Source organism: Falco peregrinus, chromosome 3 (assembly GCF_023634155.1).
Source record: "Falco peregrinus isolate bFalPer1 chromosome 3, bFalPer1.pri, whole genome shotgun sequence".
In the NCBI taxonomy this organism is placed as follows: Eukaryota; Metazoa; Chordata; class Aves; order Falconiformes; family Falconidae; genus Falco; species Falco peregrinus.
In genome coordinates, this window is record NC_073723.1 from 111,473,573 (window position 1) to 111,491,210 (window position 17,638).

A 17,638-nucleotide genomic window follows, 5' to 3' on the forward strand; every position below is an offset into this window, starting at 1 on the left:
CCGCCCCGCCCGCCGGGCACGAGGCGCCCGCGCATGCGCCGTGAGGCGGCGCCGCCGTCCCTCAGCCCCGTCCCTCAGCCGGCGCCGCTGCCGCCGCCTGCCCCGGACGGGCGGGTTTGAGAAAAAAATCTGCCACTTTCCCAAAAATCAGGTTTGTGAAAAAAACAGCGAGAGTCTAAAAAAGCAGCGGGGTCGGAAAAATCCGAGTAATTTCCCTCCAGTTCGGTAGATTTGGGGAAAAATCTCAGCAGCTTCCCCATCTGGAAGAAAAGCGGCAAGTTGCTGAAAAAGCAGCAGGTTTTGCAAAGGAAACTCAGCAAGTTTCCGAAGAAGCGGTGGATTTGCAAGAAAAAAAAACCCTCTTAAGTTCACGAAAAAGTAGTGTGTTTCCAAAGAAAAATAAAGCCGATCGCCAAACAGCCGCCGGCGAGCAAGGTAAGAGCAAAGACGCACCGGTTGAGTTTCTTTCTTTTTTTTTTTTTGAGGCCATATTCTGGCAAGCTGTCGGCCTTCCCGGTCAGTCCATTCCGCTGGATGCCAAATGAACGCCAGCAAAGGTGCATGGGGCAGGAGTGAGGGCGAGCCAGCTTCCAGCCACAGCTGGAGGAAGCGGGAGCCTCTTCCTAATACAGGTACATTTTTTTTCCCCAGCATTATTTAATTTTTTTCCTGTGTTATTGCATTTTCCCCAGCGTTATCCCAGCAGTTTCACTGCCAGGCACTGATAAACGAGTGCCGAAGGCCATGGATGCGCGGCACTGGAGGGGTCTCCGACCCGGGAATCTTTCTGACTGCCCCAACGGTTCCCGCTGGGTGATGGACGTGTTCAACGAATGTGCCCAGGATGGCCGGGACATCGCCAGCGTCGTCCTGGGTCTGGTTTCCATCTTCTGCTTTGCAGCTGCATCTTTTCCGTAAGTATTGTTCCTAAAACCCGGCCGAGCCCTTCCCTTGGTAGAACACTCTTCTCTCAAAATCAAAATCAAATTTCAAGCACAAGCTCCCAGAGTTATTAAATCTACCTGGTTTAAAATTAGAAGATTAAAAGCAATCTGGGCTTGGAAAACTTGGGTTTAACAGGAGGAGGGAGAGCAGGTGGTGCAGCTTCAAAACCTTGCTTGTTATTATATTGTTATTATTATGCTTGGCAGCTGTAATAACCCACGTAAGCCAACTGCAATGCAGTTGTTGCAGGTCATACATGCGGAAGAAATGTTTCCAGGAGCCCCGAGCTTCTTGGAAGTGCTGGGACAACGGTGGCAGAGGGGGATGTGAGATTATTTTGTAACCGGGGAGGTGGTTTCTGCAACTGCTGCTTGCTTCTTGCTGCTTTCTGCCCCTACATGAGCGATGGATCACGAGGGCTTGAGCCCAGTGGGTTGCAGTGAGCACTCAATGGGTCACATAACTTCTCACAGGGGCCAGTTTTCACAGGGGCACGTGGCTTTGCTAGAGGAAATCTCTGCTTTTCCTCCCCTCTCTGAGTGCTTTGGGCAAAATGATCCAGGTAGGAGCAACAGGGGATCCTGGGGATGGTTCCCAAGTAGCGCTGAACCAGCTGGGGGTTATGGTTTGTGTCTCTGCCCAACTCTCTCTCTGCAGACAGTTTTACCAAGCCTGCAAAACGGGCATCATGGACCAGGCTCTCTCCATATATTTCCTGCTGGGATGGCTGGGCGGAGACCTCCTAAACCTCATCGGTTCCTTCCTGGCTGATCAGTTGCCCCTGCAGGTACCAACCAAATCAGGGCAGAGTCCGCTCTCAAACACCCCGAATGCCAGGGAGGAGGGATGGGATGGACATTGCTTAAATCCAGCACCGGGAAACAGAGACCCAAACAGCCTGGGGGTGCTCCCTTTTGCCCCAGGTGTGCTTCCTTCTCCCCCTGGGGATGCTGGCTCATCCCAGCCATCAGCTGGAAGCCTTTCAGCGGGTAGGACCAACCCATCCTTCTCCCTGCAGGTTTACACAGCTGTTTACTATGTGCTCGCAGACTTGGTGATGCTGTCTCTCTACTGCTACTACAAAGTGAAGAACCAGGGCGGAGGATGTGAGTTGGATTTACAAGGGTGGTGGGGGCATGGGCTCCCCTTAGCATGTCTCCTGGGCTGGCTTGGCCTCAGCTGCAGAGCCAGGAGGGGAGGGAATCCCTGGGGGAGATGCATCGAGGCAGAGATGCTTTGCAGATGCATTGATGCAGCTATTAGATGTTTCTTATTCCTTGTTGGGTTTTTTCCCTGAATAACCTGAGCACCCATGAAAGCCAAAGCTACAAATAGCTACCGGCCATGCCTGTGGCTTCTGCAAACCCCTGCAAACCCCCATATGCCGTCTCCAGGTTAAAAATAAACCCCTGTGAGTTGCATTAAGTAGAGAAAGAGATTACTTACCTGCAGTTACATGGTGACTCCATCCTGGAGCTGGAAACCACAGGCAGAACTCTTGACTCAGGCCAGCGCTTTAATGGAAGGGGCGAAGCATCTGACTGCTTCGGGGTCAGCGTTCCTTTTGCAATTACTGGCAGCCTTGACATGATGGAGAAGTTCCTTCCTGTTAAAATGGAGTAAAAAAGGAACCTGAACAGTTCAAGAAAGGCTTGAACAGCAAAAGAAAATCCCCTTTTTATCCCCTTTTTAGCAGTGCAGCATTCTGTGAACTACGAACAGGCATGCCTTGGGACCTTGATAACTATTTAACTTATTAAAACCATTTGAACTTATTAAACCAATTGATATTTGCCCCATTGACTCTATAGTTTTGTTAATGCTGGAGAGCTTGTTTATGAAACATATTACAAGTCTTGCTGTTGAAGCAGGGCTTGGTCTGGCAGGGGTTTGAACATGCACTGTTGTGAGTTAAGACAGCGAAAAGCTACTAGATGGAGGGGGTGATTTTTAAGAGCCCTAAACCCAAAGAAACACGAGTGCTTTCAGTCTGCTGAGATAGGAGCAGTTTCCTCCATGATATCTTACAAATTGCCTGTATTGCCACGAGATAAAACACCAGCGGAAGCTATTGCCTGAGTTACTTGGTGCTGGCTGTGCCACCGCAGAGGTCTCTTGACCCAGTAGGGGATCCTGACACCCACCAAGGCTGCTGGGCTGCACTGGGAGCTGATGGAGGAGCCCTCCCTAACCAGCCTCCACTTGATTCCCTGCAGTCGCCGGCCCGATCAACGCAGCCTTCATCTTCCTTTCCCTGGGGACAGTGTCGACCGTCCCCTTCCTGGGCAGAGGTGCTGCTGTGGTGCAGGACCCAGCAACGTTTAAAGGGAGGTCTCTGTTGTCCGCTCACATGGATGAGCTTGGGTCGAAGGTGAGCCAGTTCCTAAATGTGGTGATGTGGGGAGAGAAGGTGAAGCATTCGGTGGGGTGGGCATGTCTTCGTGGACCAGCATGGTCCCACTTAATGATCAGCGGGGCGAGGGGTGAATGTGGAGATCAAAGGCTGGGGTTTGGCCCCATCGTCGCCTCGCACGGAGCCCTGGCGTGGGTGGTAAGCACGTCTGAAAACACGGGGCTGCTTGCGGCCCCGCATTGCCTTGCAGCCTTTCACCAGGAGCGAGATCATTGGCTTTACCATCGGCTCCATCTCCTCCGTGCTGTACCTGTGCTCCCGGGTCCCCCAGATCCGCACTAACGTAAGTGCTGCACCGTGAGTGTGGCAGGCTGGCAGCCCAGTCCTGGGGACCCCTGGGGTCCCGAGATTTCAAATTGAAGAGGGGTGGTGGGATCATCTTTCTCCTCTTCACTTGGAAGTCCCAGGTCCCCGTCTCTGATCATTTCATAAGGGACTGTTTTTCTGTACTTCTGCTCCAAAGTCTGATTAATTTTTCTCCCCTCCCTTTAACATACCAATATTGTGAGGATGGGGCTTTCATTTTATCTTTGTTTACAAGAGAAAGGGGAAGTAAAAGGCTCTTGGCATTGAGTCACTACCTTTTTTCTTCTCTATTTTTGGGAGAGGGTGATTAATACTACTACTTTATAGTGAGATTTTGGAGAGCTGCACCCAAGCTCTTCTCTCTGTCCCTTCTTTTTCCAGTACAAAAGGAAATCCACCACCGGGGTCTCCTACTCCCTCTTTGCTCTGGTGATGCTGGGGAACTCGCTCTATGGCCTCAGCGTCCTCCTGAAGAACCCCGAGCCAGGGCAAGGCGAAGGCGACTACGTCCTGCACCACCTGCCCTGGCTGGTGGGCAGCCTGGGCGTCCTTTCCCTCGACGTGGTTGTATCCTTTCCCCACCAACACTTCCCATTGGGATCGCATCCTGCCGGCAGGGCTTTGCAGAGAGTGGTCCCAGCTGGGGGCAGGCAGAAGCGGGTGGGTTGATGTTACTCAGTGGTTGCTTTTGAGCGCACTGTGCTTGCTCACCCATGGGCCGGTGAGTAATTTATGGTGTTGCAACAGCTGAATGCTTCGAACCTTTGTTTGCATTAACCTCACTGTCCTGTTCCCACCTCTCCTGGCACAAACAGCCTGTTTTCAGGTGGTGAGACCCAGCGTATCGTGTAGATTCCCCCCACCTTGCTTGTGTGAAGAACCTTAACCTCTTCTCAGATCTCCTTCCAGTTCCTTGCTTACCGGAGAGGAAGACCTGGCACCCGCGAAGAGAGGGACGCTCTTCTCGGCGAGCAGGGTGACAGCCTGGAGAGCTGACGAAGGGAGCTGTCACGCAGCGAGAACAGGATGCTGCAGGCGATAAAACTGGCCTTAACCACCGCGCCACGCGGCCCCTCATCCTGCTGGCTCCTGGGAGAAGAGGACTTGAGCCAGAGGGTGACATTCGTGCTGCTGAGACACCGAGCCCAGCCAGGTGGCCGGGGCTGCTGCTGAGAGACCTTGTGCCTCTTTGATACCAATGATGCTATTGGGATAAACAGGGAATTATGTGATACCTCAAAAGGTCGCTCTTTGCTGCTCTTACGCCCCACTGCTGCACCCGCTCCCTTCTGCCTACCTGCTGTCTCAAGGGTGATCTGGGGCTCCCCCGGTACTGGCAGGCCCGAGCAGAGCCTAAGGGGCTGCGGGGAGGTGACGGAGATGACTGACCTGGCACAAAGACAAGCACCATGTACCTCTGTGGCCTTGCGTCTCCACCACTGAGCTCCTTCTGGAAGGTACGGCAGTGGCTGGAACCACTTCAGAAGGAGGAAAGGAAAGGAGCAACGTAACCAGTGTTTCAGTCCACGCCGTACCTGTTCTAATTAGCATGGTTCACATGTCTATAAAACAAGTCCTTGCCCCATGTGCCGCCTCTGGTTTTATTTTGCTGGTTCATCTGGCAGCTCAAGCCTCTTTCTTAATGTGTTTCATAGTCCCTCTTTCTCTGACTTCTCATTTTTCTGCCTCACCCTTGTTTTAATTGCATGGGTTTCTTGGGGAAGTTGCTCCATTGCTTTCTGTTTAGCTGTGGAGGTGGTTACCCAGGCAGAAGATGCTGCCTCTGCTTGGTCTGGTTTTCAGCCCTTACCTCTCTCGTTGATGAATATATCCACAATCTGATGAATTTATCCCTGTTGCGGGGCCCCGTGTGCCAGCAGTGGCTCCTTGGCCAGGGAAGGACTGGAAGCCGCAGCGGTTTGGGAGAAGCCGCGTTCCCAGGAAGAGAGATGCTTTCAGGCGGGCAGGGGAGAGCGGTGGTGTCGCGTGAGATGTTGCCTCAGCCAGGGACCGCGGGCTCCCTCCCCTGCTGAGCTGTTTCTGCAGGGGAGCTGCAGCTCCATCTCCCTGGGCGAGCCAGAGGAAAATCACCCAAAGCTTGCAGGCCCGTCAGGAAAACCACACAACTTGTCCTTTTAAAAACAAGAATTGTCCTTTGCCTGCAGTCACTGTTGGCACTTCTTTTCGCTCCTCTTATCTCCCTCTGCAGCCACTTCTCTGATGCCCAGCACTTCCCCACTGCCCACTCGTGCAGCACCCTGCTCCGTGCCCCTTTTGGCTTTAGCTTTATCATCACTAATTTATGATTCCTCTGCCAGCCCTGTGACGTTTGTCCTTGTGAGGAAGTCGCCCTCCTCCCTACTTTGTCCCTGTGCCGGGGAAGCCAAGCCACAGCTCCATGCCGACATGGCTCAGCCTAGATCTCATGTGAAATGGGAGTCGGATGCCCATCAAATGGATTAATTAAAACAAGCTGTGCCAGTCTTTGGAGCTGACCCATTTATTTTTGGAAAGAAAAAATATTTTTCAGGCTCTTTGAGCCCCCTTGAAAGCAGCAGGTGGGTTTTTCACTGCATTAATTCACGATTCTTCCCCTGCAGGCTCGCGGGCGAGGGGGCTGCTCGCCTCTTCCCTGTCCCCAAGCCAGCAGGATTTCCTCTGCTGTCTTTCCCCAGGAATTGCAGCAAAACAATTCACGCCCGGTGCTAACACAGACCCCGAGCAGGCTGGCGTTAGCACAGCTTCGTCAGGCCTCGATACCTGTTCAGTAGAGATACGAAAGGAGTGGGGTTTGAACGTGGGTGCTGGGGAATGCACGGCTGGTTACCGAGAGCGAGAGTGGGATTTACCGAGCTGGCCTGAGGCGCGGGGTGGAACACGCTTTGGCTACCTACCGGCCACCAAGGGCTTTGCTTAGAGCTACACAGAGAAGGTCCAACATGAAGAGGTAAAACTATATATATATATATATATAAAAACAAATACAGCTTGGTTCCCGCAGGTTTACCCAAAGCACAGCCTATGTATGGAGTTGATTGACTCTTTCTTTTACTCCAGCTAGGTGAGATGGAGCAAGGCGAGCAGCTGCATCTGGCAGACGGAGTCGATATGAGCAGCCGCGTCGGTGGTGGCGGCGGATGGAAATTCACGTCGCAGCGAGGCCCCCGTGGTGGCTCTCATCCCTCCCCGGCTGTACTGCAGCCCCGGCCCCGGGGAGCCCGGCGCTGGAGGGCTGGCAGAGGCAAGGCTGATGCTGAGGAGGCACGGAGCTGCAGGGCAGTGCATGAACCGTCGGTTACGCTGCTTGGAGAAGCACAGGAGGAATAAAGCGCAGCTGTAGCAGAGCCGCATCGATCCGGCAGCTTGCCCTGTCCCCATGTACCCCAAGCCTATACGTCACCTTCAGCTGCGGTGAGGGGCTCCCGCGCTCGGCTCCCGCACACAGCCAGCTTCACAGAAGGAAAACAAACCCCCGGAAAACTTAAGCGCACGACAGCTAGAGATGGGTGAGAGAAACAGCTAATCCTTTCTGAGCTTCAGGAGGCGGCACAAACTCATCTCCGACTCCAAAAAAATGTCCTTCCTTGGACAGAAACAAGAGAGGACGATGACAAAACCCCAGCATGTTCCCTGTGGGGGGCCCAGCCGCGAGGTAAGCGTGCGCCTTTCCCAGCGGCTCCCACGGGAGCTGCGTTACAGGCGGGGGGCTCTGGGTAAATACTCCGGCACGGGACTGTAATCACCTGCAGGTGCCTGGGTGTGAAACAGGTCACATCAGAAAAGCAAAATTAGAGCATGTTAATCAATATTAATGTTCACCCGAAGGCTAATTCCAGCAGCCGCCTACACGAAGAGCCCAGCAGGCGTTTCCTTTCTCCACGTCCCCAGGGTTCCGGGAACCGAAGTGCATGGAAGGTGGCAGCGGAGCTGAAGCCGTGCGAGGCCCCTGCGACCACCACGTGCCTGAAGAGCAGGGAAAGTCCGGACAAGCCCCACGGATCACATGGGGACTGAGCCGAGGAGCTCTGGGATGGCTGGAACCATCTACCTCAGCACACCAAGAACCGCAGCGCCTCCCCTCTGCCCACCCCCCCTCTCCCCAGGCAGGCCCCCCTTAGTTCTTTTGAGCACCCCCAGCACTGCCGGACTAACCCTTCTCTCCACGCACCCGTCCGTGGCGGCTGGATGCCTGCAGAGCCAGTCCCAGCGGTGGGATGTCAGTGCCTCGGTGCCAGCACCTTGGAAGCACAGCGAGCAGGTGAGTAACATCGCTCTGTCACACACCGCATCGCACCCTCTTTAAAACAGGTTTCAGCTAATCTGGATGTAAGAAAGAAAAAAAAAAAAAAATTTATTGCTGTCTGTGGCTGGCTGCTGCCGCGGCTGTTGGGTTTCCCGGCCTGCTGGGCTGGTGCCTGGGTTTTCAAGTACATCAAACCCACCTACAGCCACGCAATTGCACCGAGTCGCTACAAAGGAAAGCGGTTACAGCGCTGCAAGAAAGAGAAATAAAGAGGACACCAACTGCACACACTGCTTCCTGGGATTTTTTTTAATTTTTATTTTTTATTTTAGTTTTTTTTCTTTCTTTTTTTTTTTTTTTAAGTATGGAGGCTCAAGTATCAGATGTAGATTCAATTTAAGCTTTACAAAAAACAAAATCAAAACAAAAACCCCTTTTTGCATTCCATAAAAATTGACAGAAAAGCGCCTTGGAACCAGGCTATAGAAGAGCAGAACTTTCAGCAGGTCTCCTAATCAACGTCTCCTTGCAAATCTGGTTTAGTCAGTATAGTACAACACTGAGGAACACCCTCTCTTCCCTCCCTCCCACCGGCCAGCCCCTGTGCCCAGCCCCCAAACATACGTGGAATAGATTTTATTTTTTTTTCCAGTTCTTCCTCTTTCACACACCACAGTATTTAATAAATTTTTGTTTTACATTTTTTACACCAATGTAACAAAAGGCAGGAGGGGGTGGGGAAGAAAAGACAAACAATGATCCGTGTTTATGCATATAAATGGGAGAGGGTGGAAGAGAGGGGAGAGGGGGAAAAAAATACATGGACTTCTACAGAAACGTAGCCTAAGGTCTCAATAGTAAAATGTGGTGCAAAGTAGGCCTCAGAGACTGAAAAAGTTTGTACAGCTTTATTCATGGGGAGAAGATGGCGTTGCATGGATAGTACTGAATGCAAATTGTGATGTGACGTAACAGAAAAGGGGAAGAGGGGGGGATGAGTTTTCTAAGAAAGGAATCTAACGAGTGCATGGCATGTCTTGTTAGCATGAAGAGTATTTTAACTTTGCTGCTTTCTCTTCAAAGCCTCCACCAGGTCGTTTTTAAGAGCTTCTTGTTTTGATTTGTCTGCGAAAGTCTGCACAGACCTGTGGGGAAGAAGGAAACGCAAGTCAGAGGCGATGCGTTTGCGAGACAGCGATTTAATGGTTCTTCTGGCACAAGAGGCAGAAGGAAGGAGAAGCACCTCAACCCAGGCTTAGAGGAAACAAAACTCAGCTTGCCTGTTTTAATAGGGAAAGCAAAAGGCAAAGTGAACACTCGAGTGAGTACACCAAAGCAAAATTCACTCTAGCGAGGATGGCACCAAAAGCCACGCTTCCCCAGAAGATCCACTCAGCCTCCAGTTGCTGGAGGGAGATTCCCAATTTTTTTACGTTAATTGGAAAAACCCCAGTGTACCACCAGCGAAGGGTGTTAGCGCTCTTGCTCTCCAAATGACCGTGACGGGAAGGCAGAGCAAATCCCGCCTCTCCCAGGACGGGAGCTCCTGAACTTTTCAGATTGTTCACCCAGGGTCGAGCAGCCACGTCAAAACTTCCCTCCAGCGGGAAGAGCGGCCAGAGTGTCTCTTCTCCAATTTGCGCCTCACCTAGAGTAATTAGTGAATCAAAGCAGCCGAAGAACAGAGATCCTGTCAGCCAGATTATTGCAGGCTTCCCTTCTGCTGGAAGTTTCATTACAGCAGAAAATCTCCACCTATTGAGGGGTCACCTCAGCTCCCTGCCCCGTCAGGTGGTGGCGGAGGAACCTCCCTTTTCAGTGGCACAGTAAGAAATTCCCACCGTGAACAAAGCCCTCTTAAATTGATCACGGATAGAACAATAACACTTGACTTTTCCGGAGTCACCACCACAGAGAAGCGGTTAGGATCCAGTTTGGTGGGATTTCTCCCCACAGAAACCATATTTCACACCCTTTCCAGCACTCAAAGCTACCTTATTTTGCCTGGATGCTGTCTCCTGTAAACAAGGCTCCTCTTTGTGTCAGTTATTTTCCTAACATCTTTATACCAGTATTTCCATTCTCTTGTCTCTGGAGACTTCTGCTGCTTTAATAAAAATACATACATTTTATATTTGCATTTCTCACAGGCTACAGAAGTGGTTCTTGGCCATTATCAACAAATAGTGTTTTTTCCCCTTCGTCAGCTTAACATGTTAAAACCGACATCTGTAATTCATTATGAGTTGGAGTGGAAGGTTAAACTGGCTTGGGGTTAGTCACTGCCGTGCGTCCTCGGCATGGAGAGCTCCAGAGCAAATGAGAGCACAGGAACAAATCCCTTCAGAGGCTGCGCGGAGCACAAGCGAGTGGAATGTTTCCATAGAGCTTGAGCAGGACGGGATTTCAAGCTCCAAGGAAATCCAAGATACACCAGGCAAACAGGGATGTGCGTGGGGGGTGAGCTTGCATTTACTCAGAAGTCACGGGAAGTACCAGTCGGGTTTTGGTTTTTTGGTTTGGGGTTCAGGTTTTTTCCCCCCCCAAAAAAAAAACCCTCTGAGATTTCCAAGATTTCACTCCTTTCTGCCGGGAGAACACTAAGATAGGGAGTTTCTTCACGAAAGCGGTGTACCACAGCTGTAAAAAACTGATGGTACGCGAGGGACAGAGTCCCGGGGCTTGTGGATCGAATCAGTCCAAGCTAACGCTCCTTCGGGTACGTGACCACGTGCTCCGTTCTCGCTCCCAAGCTAGAGTGCAGAGTGGTAAATCCTGCCACACCTCCGAGCGTGAGATTTCAAAATGGGGGGGGGGGGGAAGGAGTGGAGTAACACTTAAAACAAAAATCCGAGTGTTTAGTTGGCTGTATTAAGGAGCAACCCTTGGGTGAAACACGGCTCAAACGTCGTTTCTCAGCCTGCGGGAGTTAGGGGTTAGTTCTGGCCTGGGTTATCATGCAGAGGGCTGGGCTGGGGGAGCCCTGGTTTAGTGCTGCTGTCACACCTCACAGGCAGGGGTACCTGGATTGGTTTAGTTATCAGGCTGGATGTAGATCTGGCGCTGGGTCAACACTTGAGAAAGCTCCCTCTGCAACTGCTTATACTTTTGGTTGTCGGGGATAGCGTCAATAGATCTACAGAGAGCAGTTCAGAAACGAGGGAAGTAAACAGGGAAAAGAACAGTCAGAAGAACTTCAGTAACACAGAGCTGGTATTCCGGAAACCACCAGGAGCACGCTCGGGAAGAACGAGTGTAAATACAGAGCTTAGAAGAAACAGGAGAGAGGCCAGAGGGAAAGGCAAAGCCAGATGCTCCGAGTGTTACCGGTTCCGAGCCGGTCACCTCACCGACGCACCGAGTACCGTGACTCAAACGGAGCAATGGGGAGACACAGGGAACAGATTCAATTACAAAAGCTTAAGGCAACGTTCACAGGGAAAAAGACTCTATTACATATTTCCTTTTAACGTTAATAAGTGCTTCCTGGCTAAAGCCCTGCACACCACAAACGAAAACAGAGGCCTGTTATGAAAGCTGGGGTTTGGGGAAAAAAAGCCCCGAACAGCTGCTTTGGTCGACTCCCTCTGCCTGTGCCATTAAGGCAGCAGCACAAATATTTAATTAGCGCCATTATTCCATCCTCTTTCACATTTCAGTGTGCGAGAGCGCAGCAGTGCGCTGATTTGCACCATTTGTTTGTTCTCCGTTAGCTCCCTGCGCGAGGGGGCTGTCTGCAGTTTAACATGAAATGACTTCGCACCACGGTTCCCTGCTTTCCCCCACGAGCCCGAGAACTACCTGCTCGGGATCTCCAGGGGGAATCCTGCCGGGAACGAGCAGGATTCCCACGAGGGGTTGGAAGCACAGCGCTGTTTCCCTCCAGACTGGCACCGGGGCTTTACTCGCTCAGCCTGTTCCAGTTCACGGTATTCTGACCAGCGGCGTTTAGAGAAAGGCAGAATTTAAAACAAAATCCAAACGCCGCAAACCATTAATGTTGTGACTTAATTCTGGGACCAACTGACTGTTTATAAAAGTAGCAGAAAGAGAGGGCAGAATTCAAGTACAACTCCCAGGACTGTGAAGAATAGAACTCCTAATTAAATATAATTCTGAAATACAAGTGTTGCTAATTGGGCTGTTTTCTTCCTGATGGGGGAACGAGGGATTAAAACGTCGCTTCGAATTTCTATAGTTACAAGGTAGAAGCGTTCCCTAAACTCCACACAACAAATCCCGCTTCCAAAGCACGGTGTGAGGTGAACAGTTGGGGACGTGCAAAGACACAACGCAGGGAAGGGGCCTTCCGGCAAACAAAAGCAGCTCAGCGCTGGGGACAGTCCCACAGACACCGCGGGGGAGCGCGGGGGGGTCCGACATCGGCTGGAGAGCCCCTTACCTCAGCCCATTAACGATGTCCTTTGTTTTACCAAAATAGATCTCGTTCAGTGTACTTCTGATTTTGTTTTCCATGTCCTAGAAGAAAGAACAGTAAGAAAGCAGAGCTTCAGTCACAACAGCTGCTGCCGGGATCGCTGCGCTTACGCCCTTCCGCACATCGTTACGTGTTCACCTTGGCGTACAACCCTCGCCACGGCACGGTTCCACCCGGTGTGTTCCTACTATTTAAATCCTCACAGCAGGCTGGCGGACCCTCTCTCTGCTTTTATCAAAGGAACGAAGGCTCAGCTCTACTCCAGTCCTCTCCTCCCCGTTAACGGCCCTAGGCTGCAGCTTTCCGGACCACAAGAGGGCAGTTTCTGCCCAGCTATCGGTTTCCTGGGAAAAGGAAAATGTATTTCACCCCAACCTTCCCCTGTCACTTCCCCGAGTGGCAAGTCAGTCACTTCACGCAACCAGCGGGTCAATCGCTTTGCGCTTACGGGTTACTGCGAATTTTTCAGCTGGCAATGCGTTCGTTAAAGCTGCACAGCAAACAGTTTTGAGAAAGACCTTGTAAAGCAGCAGTGTTTTTCATTAGGTCATTTTCACTCAAGCCAAAAACTTAGAAAAGAAAAAAGAAGTACCTGCCTTTCTTTTATTTCCCACTTCCTTTAAAAAACGCATTAGTCTATAAACCACATCCCCAGGCGCCACATCCGTGTGTCTTTTAAGCGCCCCGGGGGTGGTGACCCCCCCAGCTCCCTGACAGCCGGTCCCAGCGCTTGACAGCCCTTTCGGTGAAGATGTTTTTCCTAATGCCCAACCTGACCCTCCCCTGGTGCAAGCTGAGGCCGTTCCCTCTCGTCCTGTCGCTTGTCACCTGGGAGCAGAGCCCGACCCCCCCTCGCTACCCGCTCCCGTCAGGCAGCTGCAGGGAGCGAGAGGGTCCCCCTGAGCCCCCTTCTCTGCAGGCTGAACCCCCCCAGCTCCCCACCGGACTTGGCAGCGCCGGGTTAACGGTTGGACACGATGCTCTTAAAGGTCTTTTCCAACCTCAGTGGTTCTGTGACTGTAGCTGAGAATTCCTTCCTCTCTTGTCAAAGCAGCTGCAAAGATCAAGGGAATCCAGAACACCGTCATCCAGGCGGGCGCCATGGAGCCGCAAAGCACAGCACCAGACCCCCCCCGAGCGGCCCACGCCATCGCACCCGTCCCTCCGCGTGCTGAGCACGTGGCTGACAACTGCTACAAAATCCAACACTAAACCCGCCTCCAGCGGATTTAATAAACACCTGATACACCCTGAACTCTCAGCGAAAGGGACTGTTCTGTATAACGCAACCTGACATAATTCTGCCCCAAAGCAACTGTAGAAGCAAACACAGGGGCAAGAAATTGTTAATGAGTTCAGGGAAAGGACTACTTAATTTACAGGGAGGTGACTGCTGTAACGAGCAGGAGACAAAGCGCAGACTGGTGGGGTTTGTATCTACAAACGACTGGCAGTCGTGCTAGGAGGAGTATTGAGCCATCAGCACTGAGCAGCATTTACACAACTAGACTCCGTACAATACTAGTAACTTGTTCGTAAAGACAAAAGCAACACAAGTCTTTGCTACGGGACCAATACAGGCACGAGAACCTGCAGCAGGCTCACGCTGCGGTGGCTGCACGGCACTTACCTCTACCAAGCGTCCGATATTGGCTATGTGCGGAGAGGAGTCACTCACAGTCTCATCTTTCTCCATCTAGAAAGGAAAGACACGTGTCCATTGGTAACACGCAAATCTGAAAGCAGACGCACGGCAGCTTTCCTGACCAAAGGAGGGATGGAAGAAGCGTGTCTCAAAACCCTCCCATAAACACTCCTTCAACATGCAAAGAGATGAGTAACGTCCTGAGAAATTCCCAGAACGTGACAAAGGCTCACACGCTGATAACAGAAATGGAGTGTAATAAAAACCATGAATCAAACTAAATCCCTGCTGTAGATCCCCGGTGTAGACAGGCACTACAAACTTGTTGTTCCCTACCTACTACAGGGCTGCAGGAGATCTACAATAGCGAACATCTAACACAGGCAGCACAGCATGGGGATATGAAAACAAGGCTGTTGTTGATGAGACGCACACAAGGATGGTGCTGTCAGCTGAACAGCTGTGAACTATCCCTGCAAAAACTGCTGGTCCTTTTAATCTTCGTCTCAAACGCTACTTCCGACCACACGTGGGGTGCGTTTTCCATTCTCCAGATCGCCTGTTAAATGACACCTTCGGCATTATTTACTCTCCAGCAGCGAGGGAAGGTGCAGGCAATGCAAAACCCGCAACTACCTGCAAGACTGGTGATGATTTGAACTACTGCAACAACACAGAAAGAGAAATTTGGCAGTTCGTAGTTCGTTGTTCTTTTTCGACCAAAAGGCTGAACCAACATTTACTGAACTACCAGGGGGAAGGACGTACAAAGCCATTACGTATGGGGGGAAAGCAGCAGACTGCCTTTTGCTGTAGAAATTGAGAGTTGGAAGAGTGTGGTACCTGGAGAGGAGACAGGTAGCCAAACCAGGTGAGATATCCATAGACTAGAAGCTGGGAGCTGGCACCGCAGGATGCAATACTCGCTTTGTTCCGTCTGGCTCTGCCCCACCGAACGTCCACCCTGAGGCCACAGCCATTGGTGGTCTGCGCCATGGATAAGACTACGTTCCCCAGTTCTCGAGATGAAAATTCTGGCTAGTCGCAGACAAGCTGCTGAACAACGAACATCAGTCCCAGGAACCTCAACTGATACAAGATGTGCTGAGATGGCATGAAAACAAAACTGGGAGAAAAATGTAGTGGGAAGGACTGTCTTCAAAGGGTTTTACTAATCCCACTGAATTCTCTTATCCATCTGTTCATATCCCTCCCTCAGGGTAGAGTTTAAAAATCTGGGCCAGCTACAGGTTTCTTCTAATAAGCCAAGTCCCTAACAGGCTTGGGAAAGCATGTAATTTAGTTGGAAGCCCGAAGGCGAAAGATAACCTAGAAGAGGGGGAGAAAGAGAACAAGGACATTTAATTTTTTCCTTCGGATTGCAGTCAGATTGTTTACATGTAATGGAGACGCGCTGCCTGGAGAACAGATCCAGTTGCAGTACAGGGAGAATATAAATCTGAACCACGCAAACACACATATACATGTTACTATCAGCAAATTGACCAAATCTGGGGCAGCCGGGGAGCTGGCAGCAGGTCTGTTACTTCCACAGGCTCCCTGCTGCGTCTCCTCCACACCTGGCCAGGCCCAGCTCATTGGTAAGCAGCAGAATCTGAAAATAGAATTATTTTTTTGCAAAACGTATATTATTACATCTCCATAAAAACTGCTGCCAGAAGGAAAACATTTATGTGCTAGAGAAGCCCAGATGTTACGAGAGAGGCTGTTTTAATGGAGTTCGGAGTCAGCAGCCATGTTCCACACACAGCAGCGTTGTCGGGAGTTTTAAAAGGTTCCTTCCAGCGGCTGTTACTGCAGGGTCCGAAGCAGAAAGGCTATAGCTGCTTAAATCAAGGGGTTCATTTGCTTTGAGGGGAAATTCCACTCTAAGTCGACGTTAACAAGCAGCTCATCTTCCCACTGTCACTCCCCATCTGCCGCCGAGCTCAGCCAAAAACCTAGCGCTCCAGAAGGAGCCAAGTCCGACCTACAGGGCCCAGTCGCTCCTCTCCCGCTCGAGATACGCTGCTTGGCTTCCGTGCCTCATTTCCCCAGCCATCTGCTGCAAGTCTGACTCAGAGGGGAACTCGCTTTGGGGTATATTAAGCTCTCGATGGCTGGCTGGTCACTTCGGATGTTTCCTGCATGGAACAGAGCAGCTGTTTGGGCTTTCTGTAAACTTAATTTGGAGGAAGAGTTAATACGAAGAGAGAAATGTAAGTTGGATAAACACTTGGGTTCATCATGAAGGCATCTAAAAATACTAGAAAGGTAAGAAGGAAACTCATCCACCATTTTGCTCCGAAGAACTGACAACAACACCCACAGCTGCTCTGGCCACGGAGCGACATGAAAATCTCTTTAATGAAACACAGACCGATGTGAGCCAAAGGCTCCCAAGCCACAGGCAGTGGGCAGGCTTAAGTCTCCAGGTGGAAAATACACGGAATTATTTGGAGATCAGTGAGGCAAAATTTAGCCTCTCTCTCTCTCCCCAACGCTTATTTCAAACTGTAACTAGATAAATGAAGGTTGTGAGCTCCATGGAGCTTGCAGCTTTGTAGGAATCAGCTGAGAACTTGCCTCACCCTTTTATGGCCTTTGTATTTACTCTACCCAGCGTAACCAAAGGTATCCCATATCCTTTACCAAACTGCACATTCGAAACCACGAGCAAACCCGGGGATGCTACATCAAGGCTACGTGCCGCTGGTCCTTACACGCTCAGCTTTTCTACTCTCTTCTTTCTAACACCAGCTATTACGTAACTGAACCACTGTAAAATCCGTATCTTCCTGTGAAGCAGAAATCATTTCCCAGACAATCAGCGTTCAGTACATCTCTGCCATCCTCTGCACCCTAAAATACCCCTCGGTTAGCAATTAAAGGGCCAGCACCTCCAGGAAACGGGACGATTGCTGAGGGGGAGCTCGAGGATCGCCACCGCTACAACCTGAAGATCACTCCGGTGATAAAACACTCCCCAATGCCCCGCTTTACGTTCCAACATCTGGAAGTCGGTGGGATAGGCCTTTACATGAAAGCTCAACTTGATGGAAATATACGACTCTCCTAATTGCAGAGCACAAGCCTCGGAGGATTTACCTATTATGATAAATGGCAGAATGTCTCTGCTGGTGTTTTATTGAGCAGTAATATATCACAGGGTACATCTTCCTGAACGCAGGGGGAGCTCAGTTTGCAACAGACCAGCCTTCATCCAGCTCTGCAAAACCTTCCACCTTCGCTAGGGAGTATTTCAAGTATGAAAATCAACACCCATCTGTGCAGCTTTAATCTGAAATCCCAGGTTTCGCTTCCCCTACAACTTTATATCCTCCCCTTCCCACACCTCCGTATGTAAATAAACTACAGGTTTTGAGCCAACTTTTTTTCTGCAAACTTGCACTTCCTCACAATGTTCATCCTGGCTTAGGAAGCAGACACAGGTTCTTTGTGCGCACCAAGACCTCAGAAAGGCACCTGTTAGTCTTGCTTTTAAGGAGGGGGCTCCAGAAATCTGTCCAACAAAGTGCAGTTTTGACTATTTGCCAGAAATCGGGAAGGCTACATCTACTTTGCATAAAATGTAACAGGATCACGCAGCTGCTCTTACCTTAAATAAAAGTGCAGCCTAATGAAACC

At 50.8% G+C, this 17,638-nt stretch overlaps 2 protein-coding genes across 12 annotated transcripts in view; one reads left to right on the plus strand and one right to left on the minus strand.

The window, feature by feature from the left end:
- The first annotated feature begins 43 nt into the window (after nucleotides 1-43).
- On the plus strand, nucleotides 44-8,432 carry SLC66A1 (solute carrier family 66 member 1). Of its 9 annotated transcripts, none has more exons than XR_008746292.1 (10): nucleotides 44-435; nucleotides 693-914; nucleotides 1,603-1,732; nucleotides 1,964-2,051; nucleotides 3,162-3,316; nucleotides 3,549-3,641; nucleotides 4,046-4,231; nucleotides 4,562-6,611; nucleotides 6,722-7,316; nucleotides 7,490-8,432. XR_008746292.1 is itself a non-coding variant. In XM_055798786.1 (8 exons), the coding sequence occupies exons 2-8, from the start codon at nucleotides 745-747 to the stop codon at nucleotides 4,658-4,660; spliced, it is 921 nt and encodes a 306-aa protein (XP_055654761.1). In that variant the 5' UTR covers nucleotides 44-435; nucleotides 693-744; the 3' UTR covers nucleotides 4,661-6,632. The 9 variants fall into 9 exon arrangements, 1 of the variants encoding a protein (XP_055654761.1); XR_008746290.1 differs by having other exon boundaries at nucleotides 7,553-8,432; XR_008746291.1 differs by having other exon boundaries at nucleotides 4,562-6,222; nucleotides 6,340-6,611; nucleotides 6,722-8,432.
- A 368-nt stretch (nucleotides 8,433-8,800) lies between these two features.
- The window catches only part of CAPZB (capping actin protein of muscle Z-line subunit beta), a 61,190-nt gene continuing 52,352 nt past the window's right edge, over nucleotides 8,801-17,638 (minus strand). For 2 of the 3 annotated variants that reach the window (XM_027788402.2, XM_055798788.1), the window contains 4 exons: nucleotides 13,976-14,041; nucleotides 12,310-12,386; nucleotides 10,931-11,043; nucleotides 8,801-9,052 (listed from right to left, as the gene is read on the minus strand). In XM_027788402.2, coding sequence (XP_027644203.1) covers nucleotides 10,941-11,043; nucleotides 12,310-12,386; nucleotides 13,976-14,041 — 246 coding nt within the window. In that variant the 3' untranslated portion in view covers nucleotides 8,801-9,052; nucleotides 10,931-10,940. The remainder of the gene's footprint in view (nucleotides 9,053-10,930; nucleotides 11,044-12,309; nucleotides 12,387-13,975; nucleotides 14,042-17,638) is intronic. The other variant, XM_055798789.1, reaches the window with a different exon arrangement.

Bases quoted from the DNA above. Each gene is read 5' to 3' on its own strand.
- SLC66A1 (XM_055798786.1), top strand. From the start codon at position 745: ATGGATGCGCGGCACTGGAGGGGTCTCCGACCCGGGAATCTTTCTGAC. The intron at 3,642-4,045 runs GTAAGTGCTGCA...TTCTTTTTCCAG, and splicing joins TCCCCCAGATCCGCACTAAC to TACAAAAGGAAATCCACCAC. The intron at 4,232-4,561 runs GTATCCTTTCCC...ACCTCTTCTCAG, and splicing joins TCCTTTCCCTCGACGTGGTT to ATCTCCTTCCAGTTCCTTGC.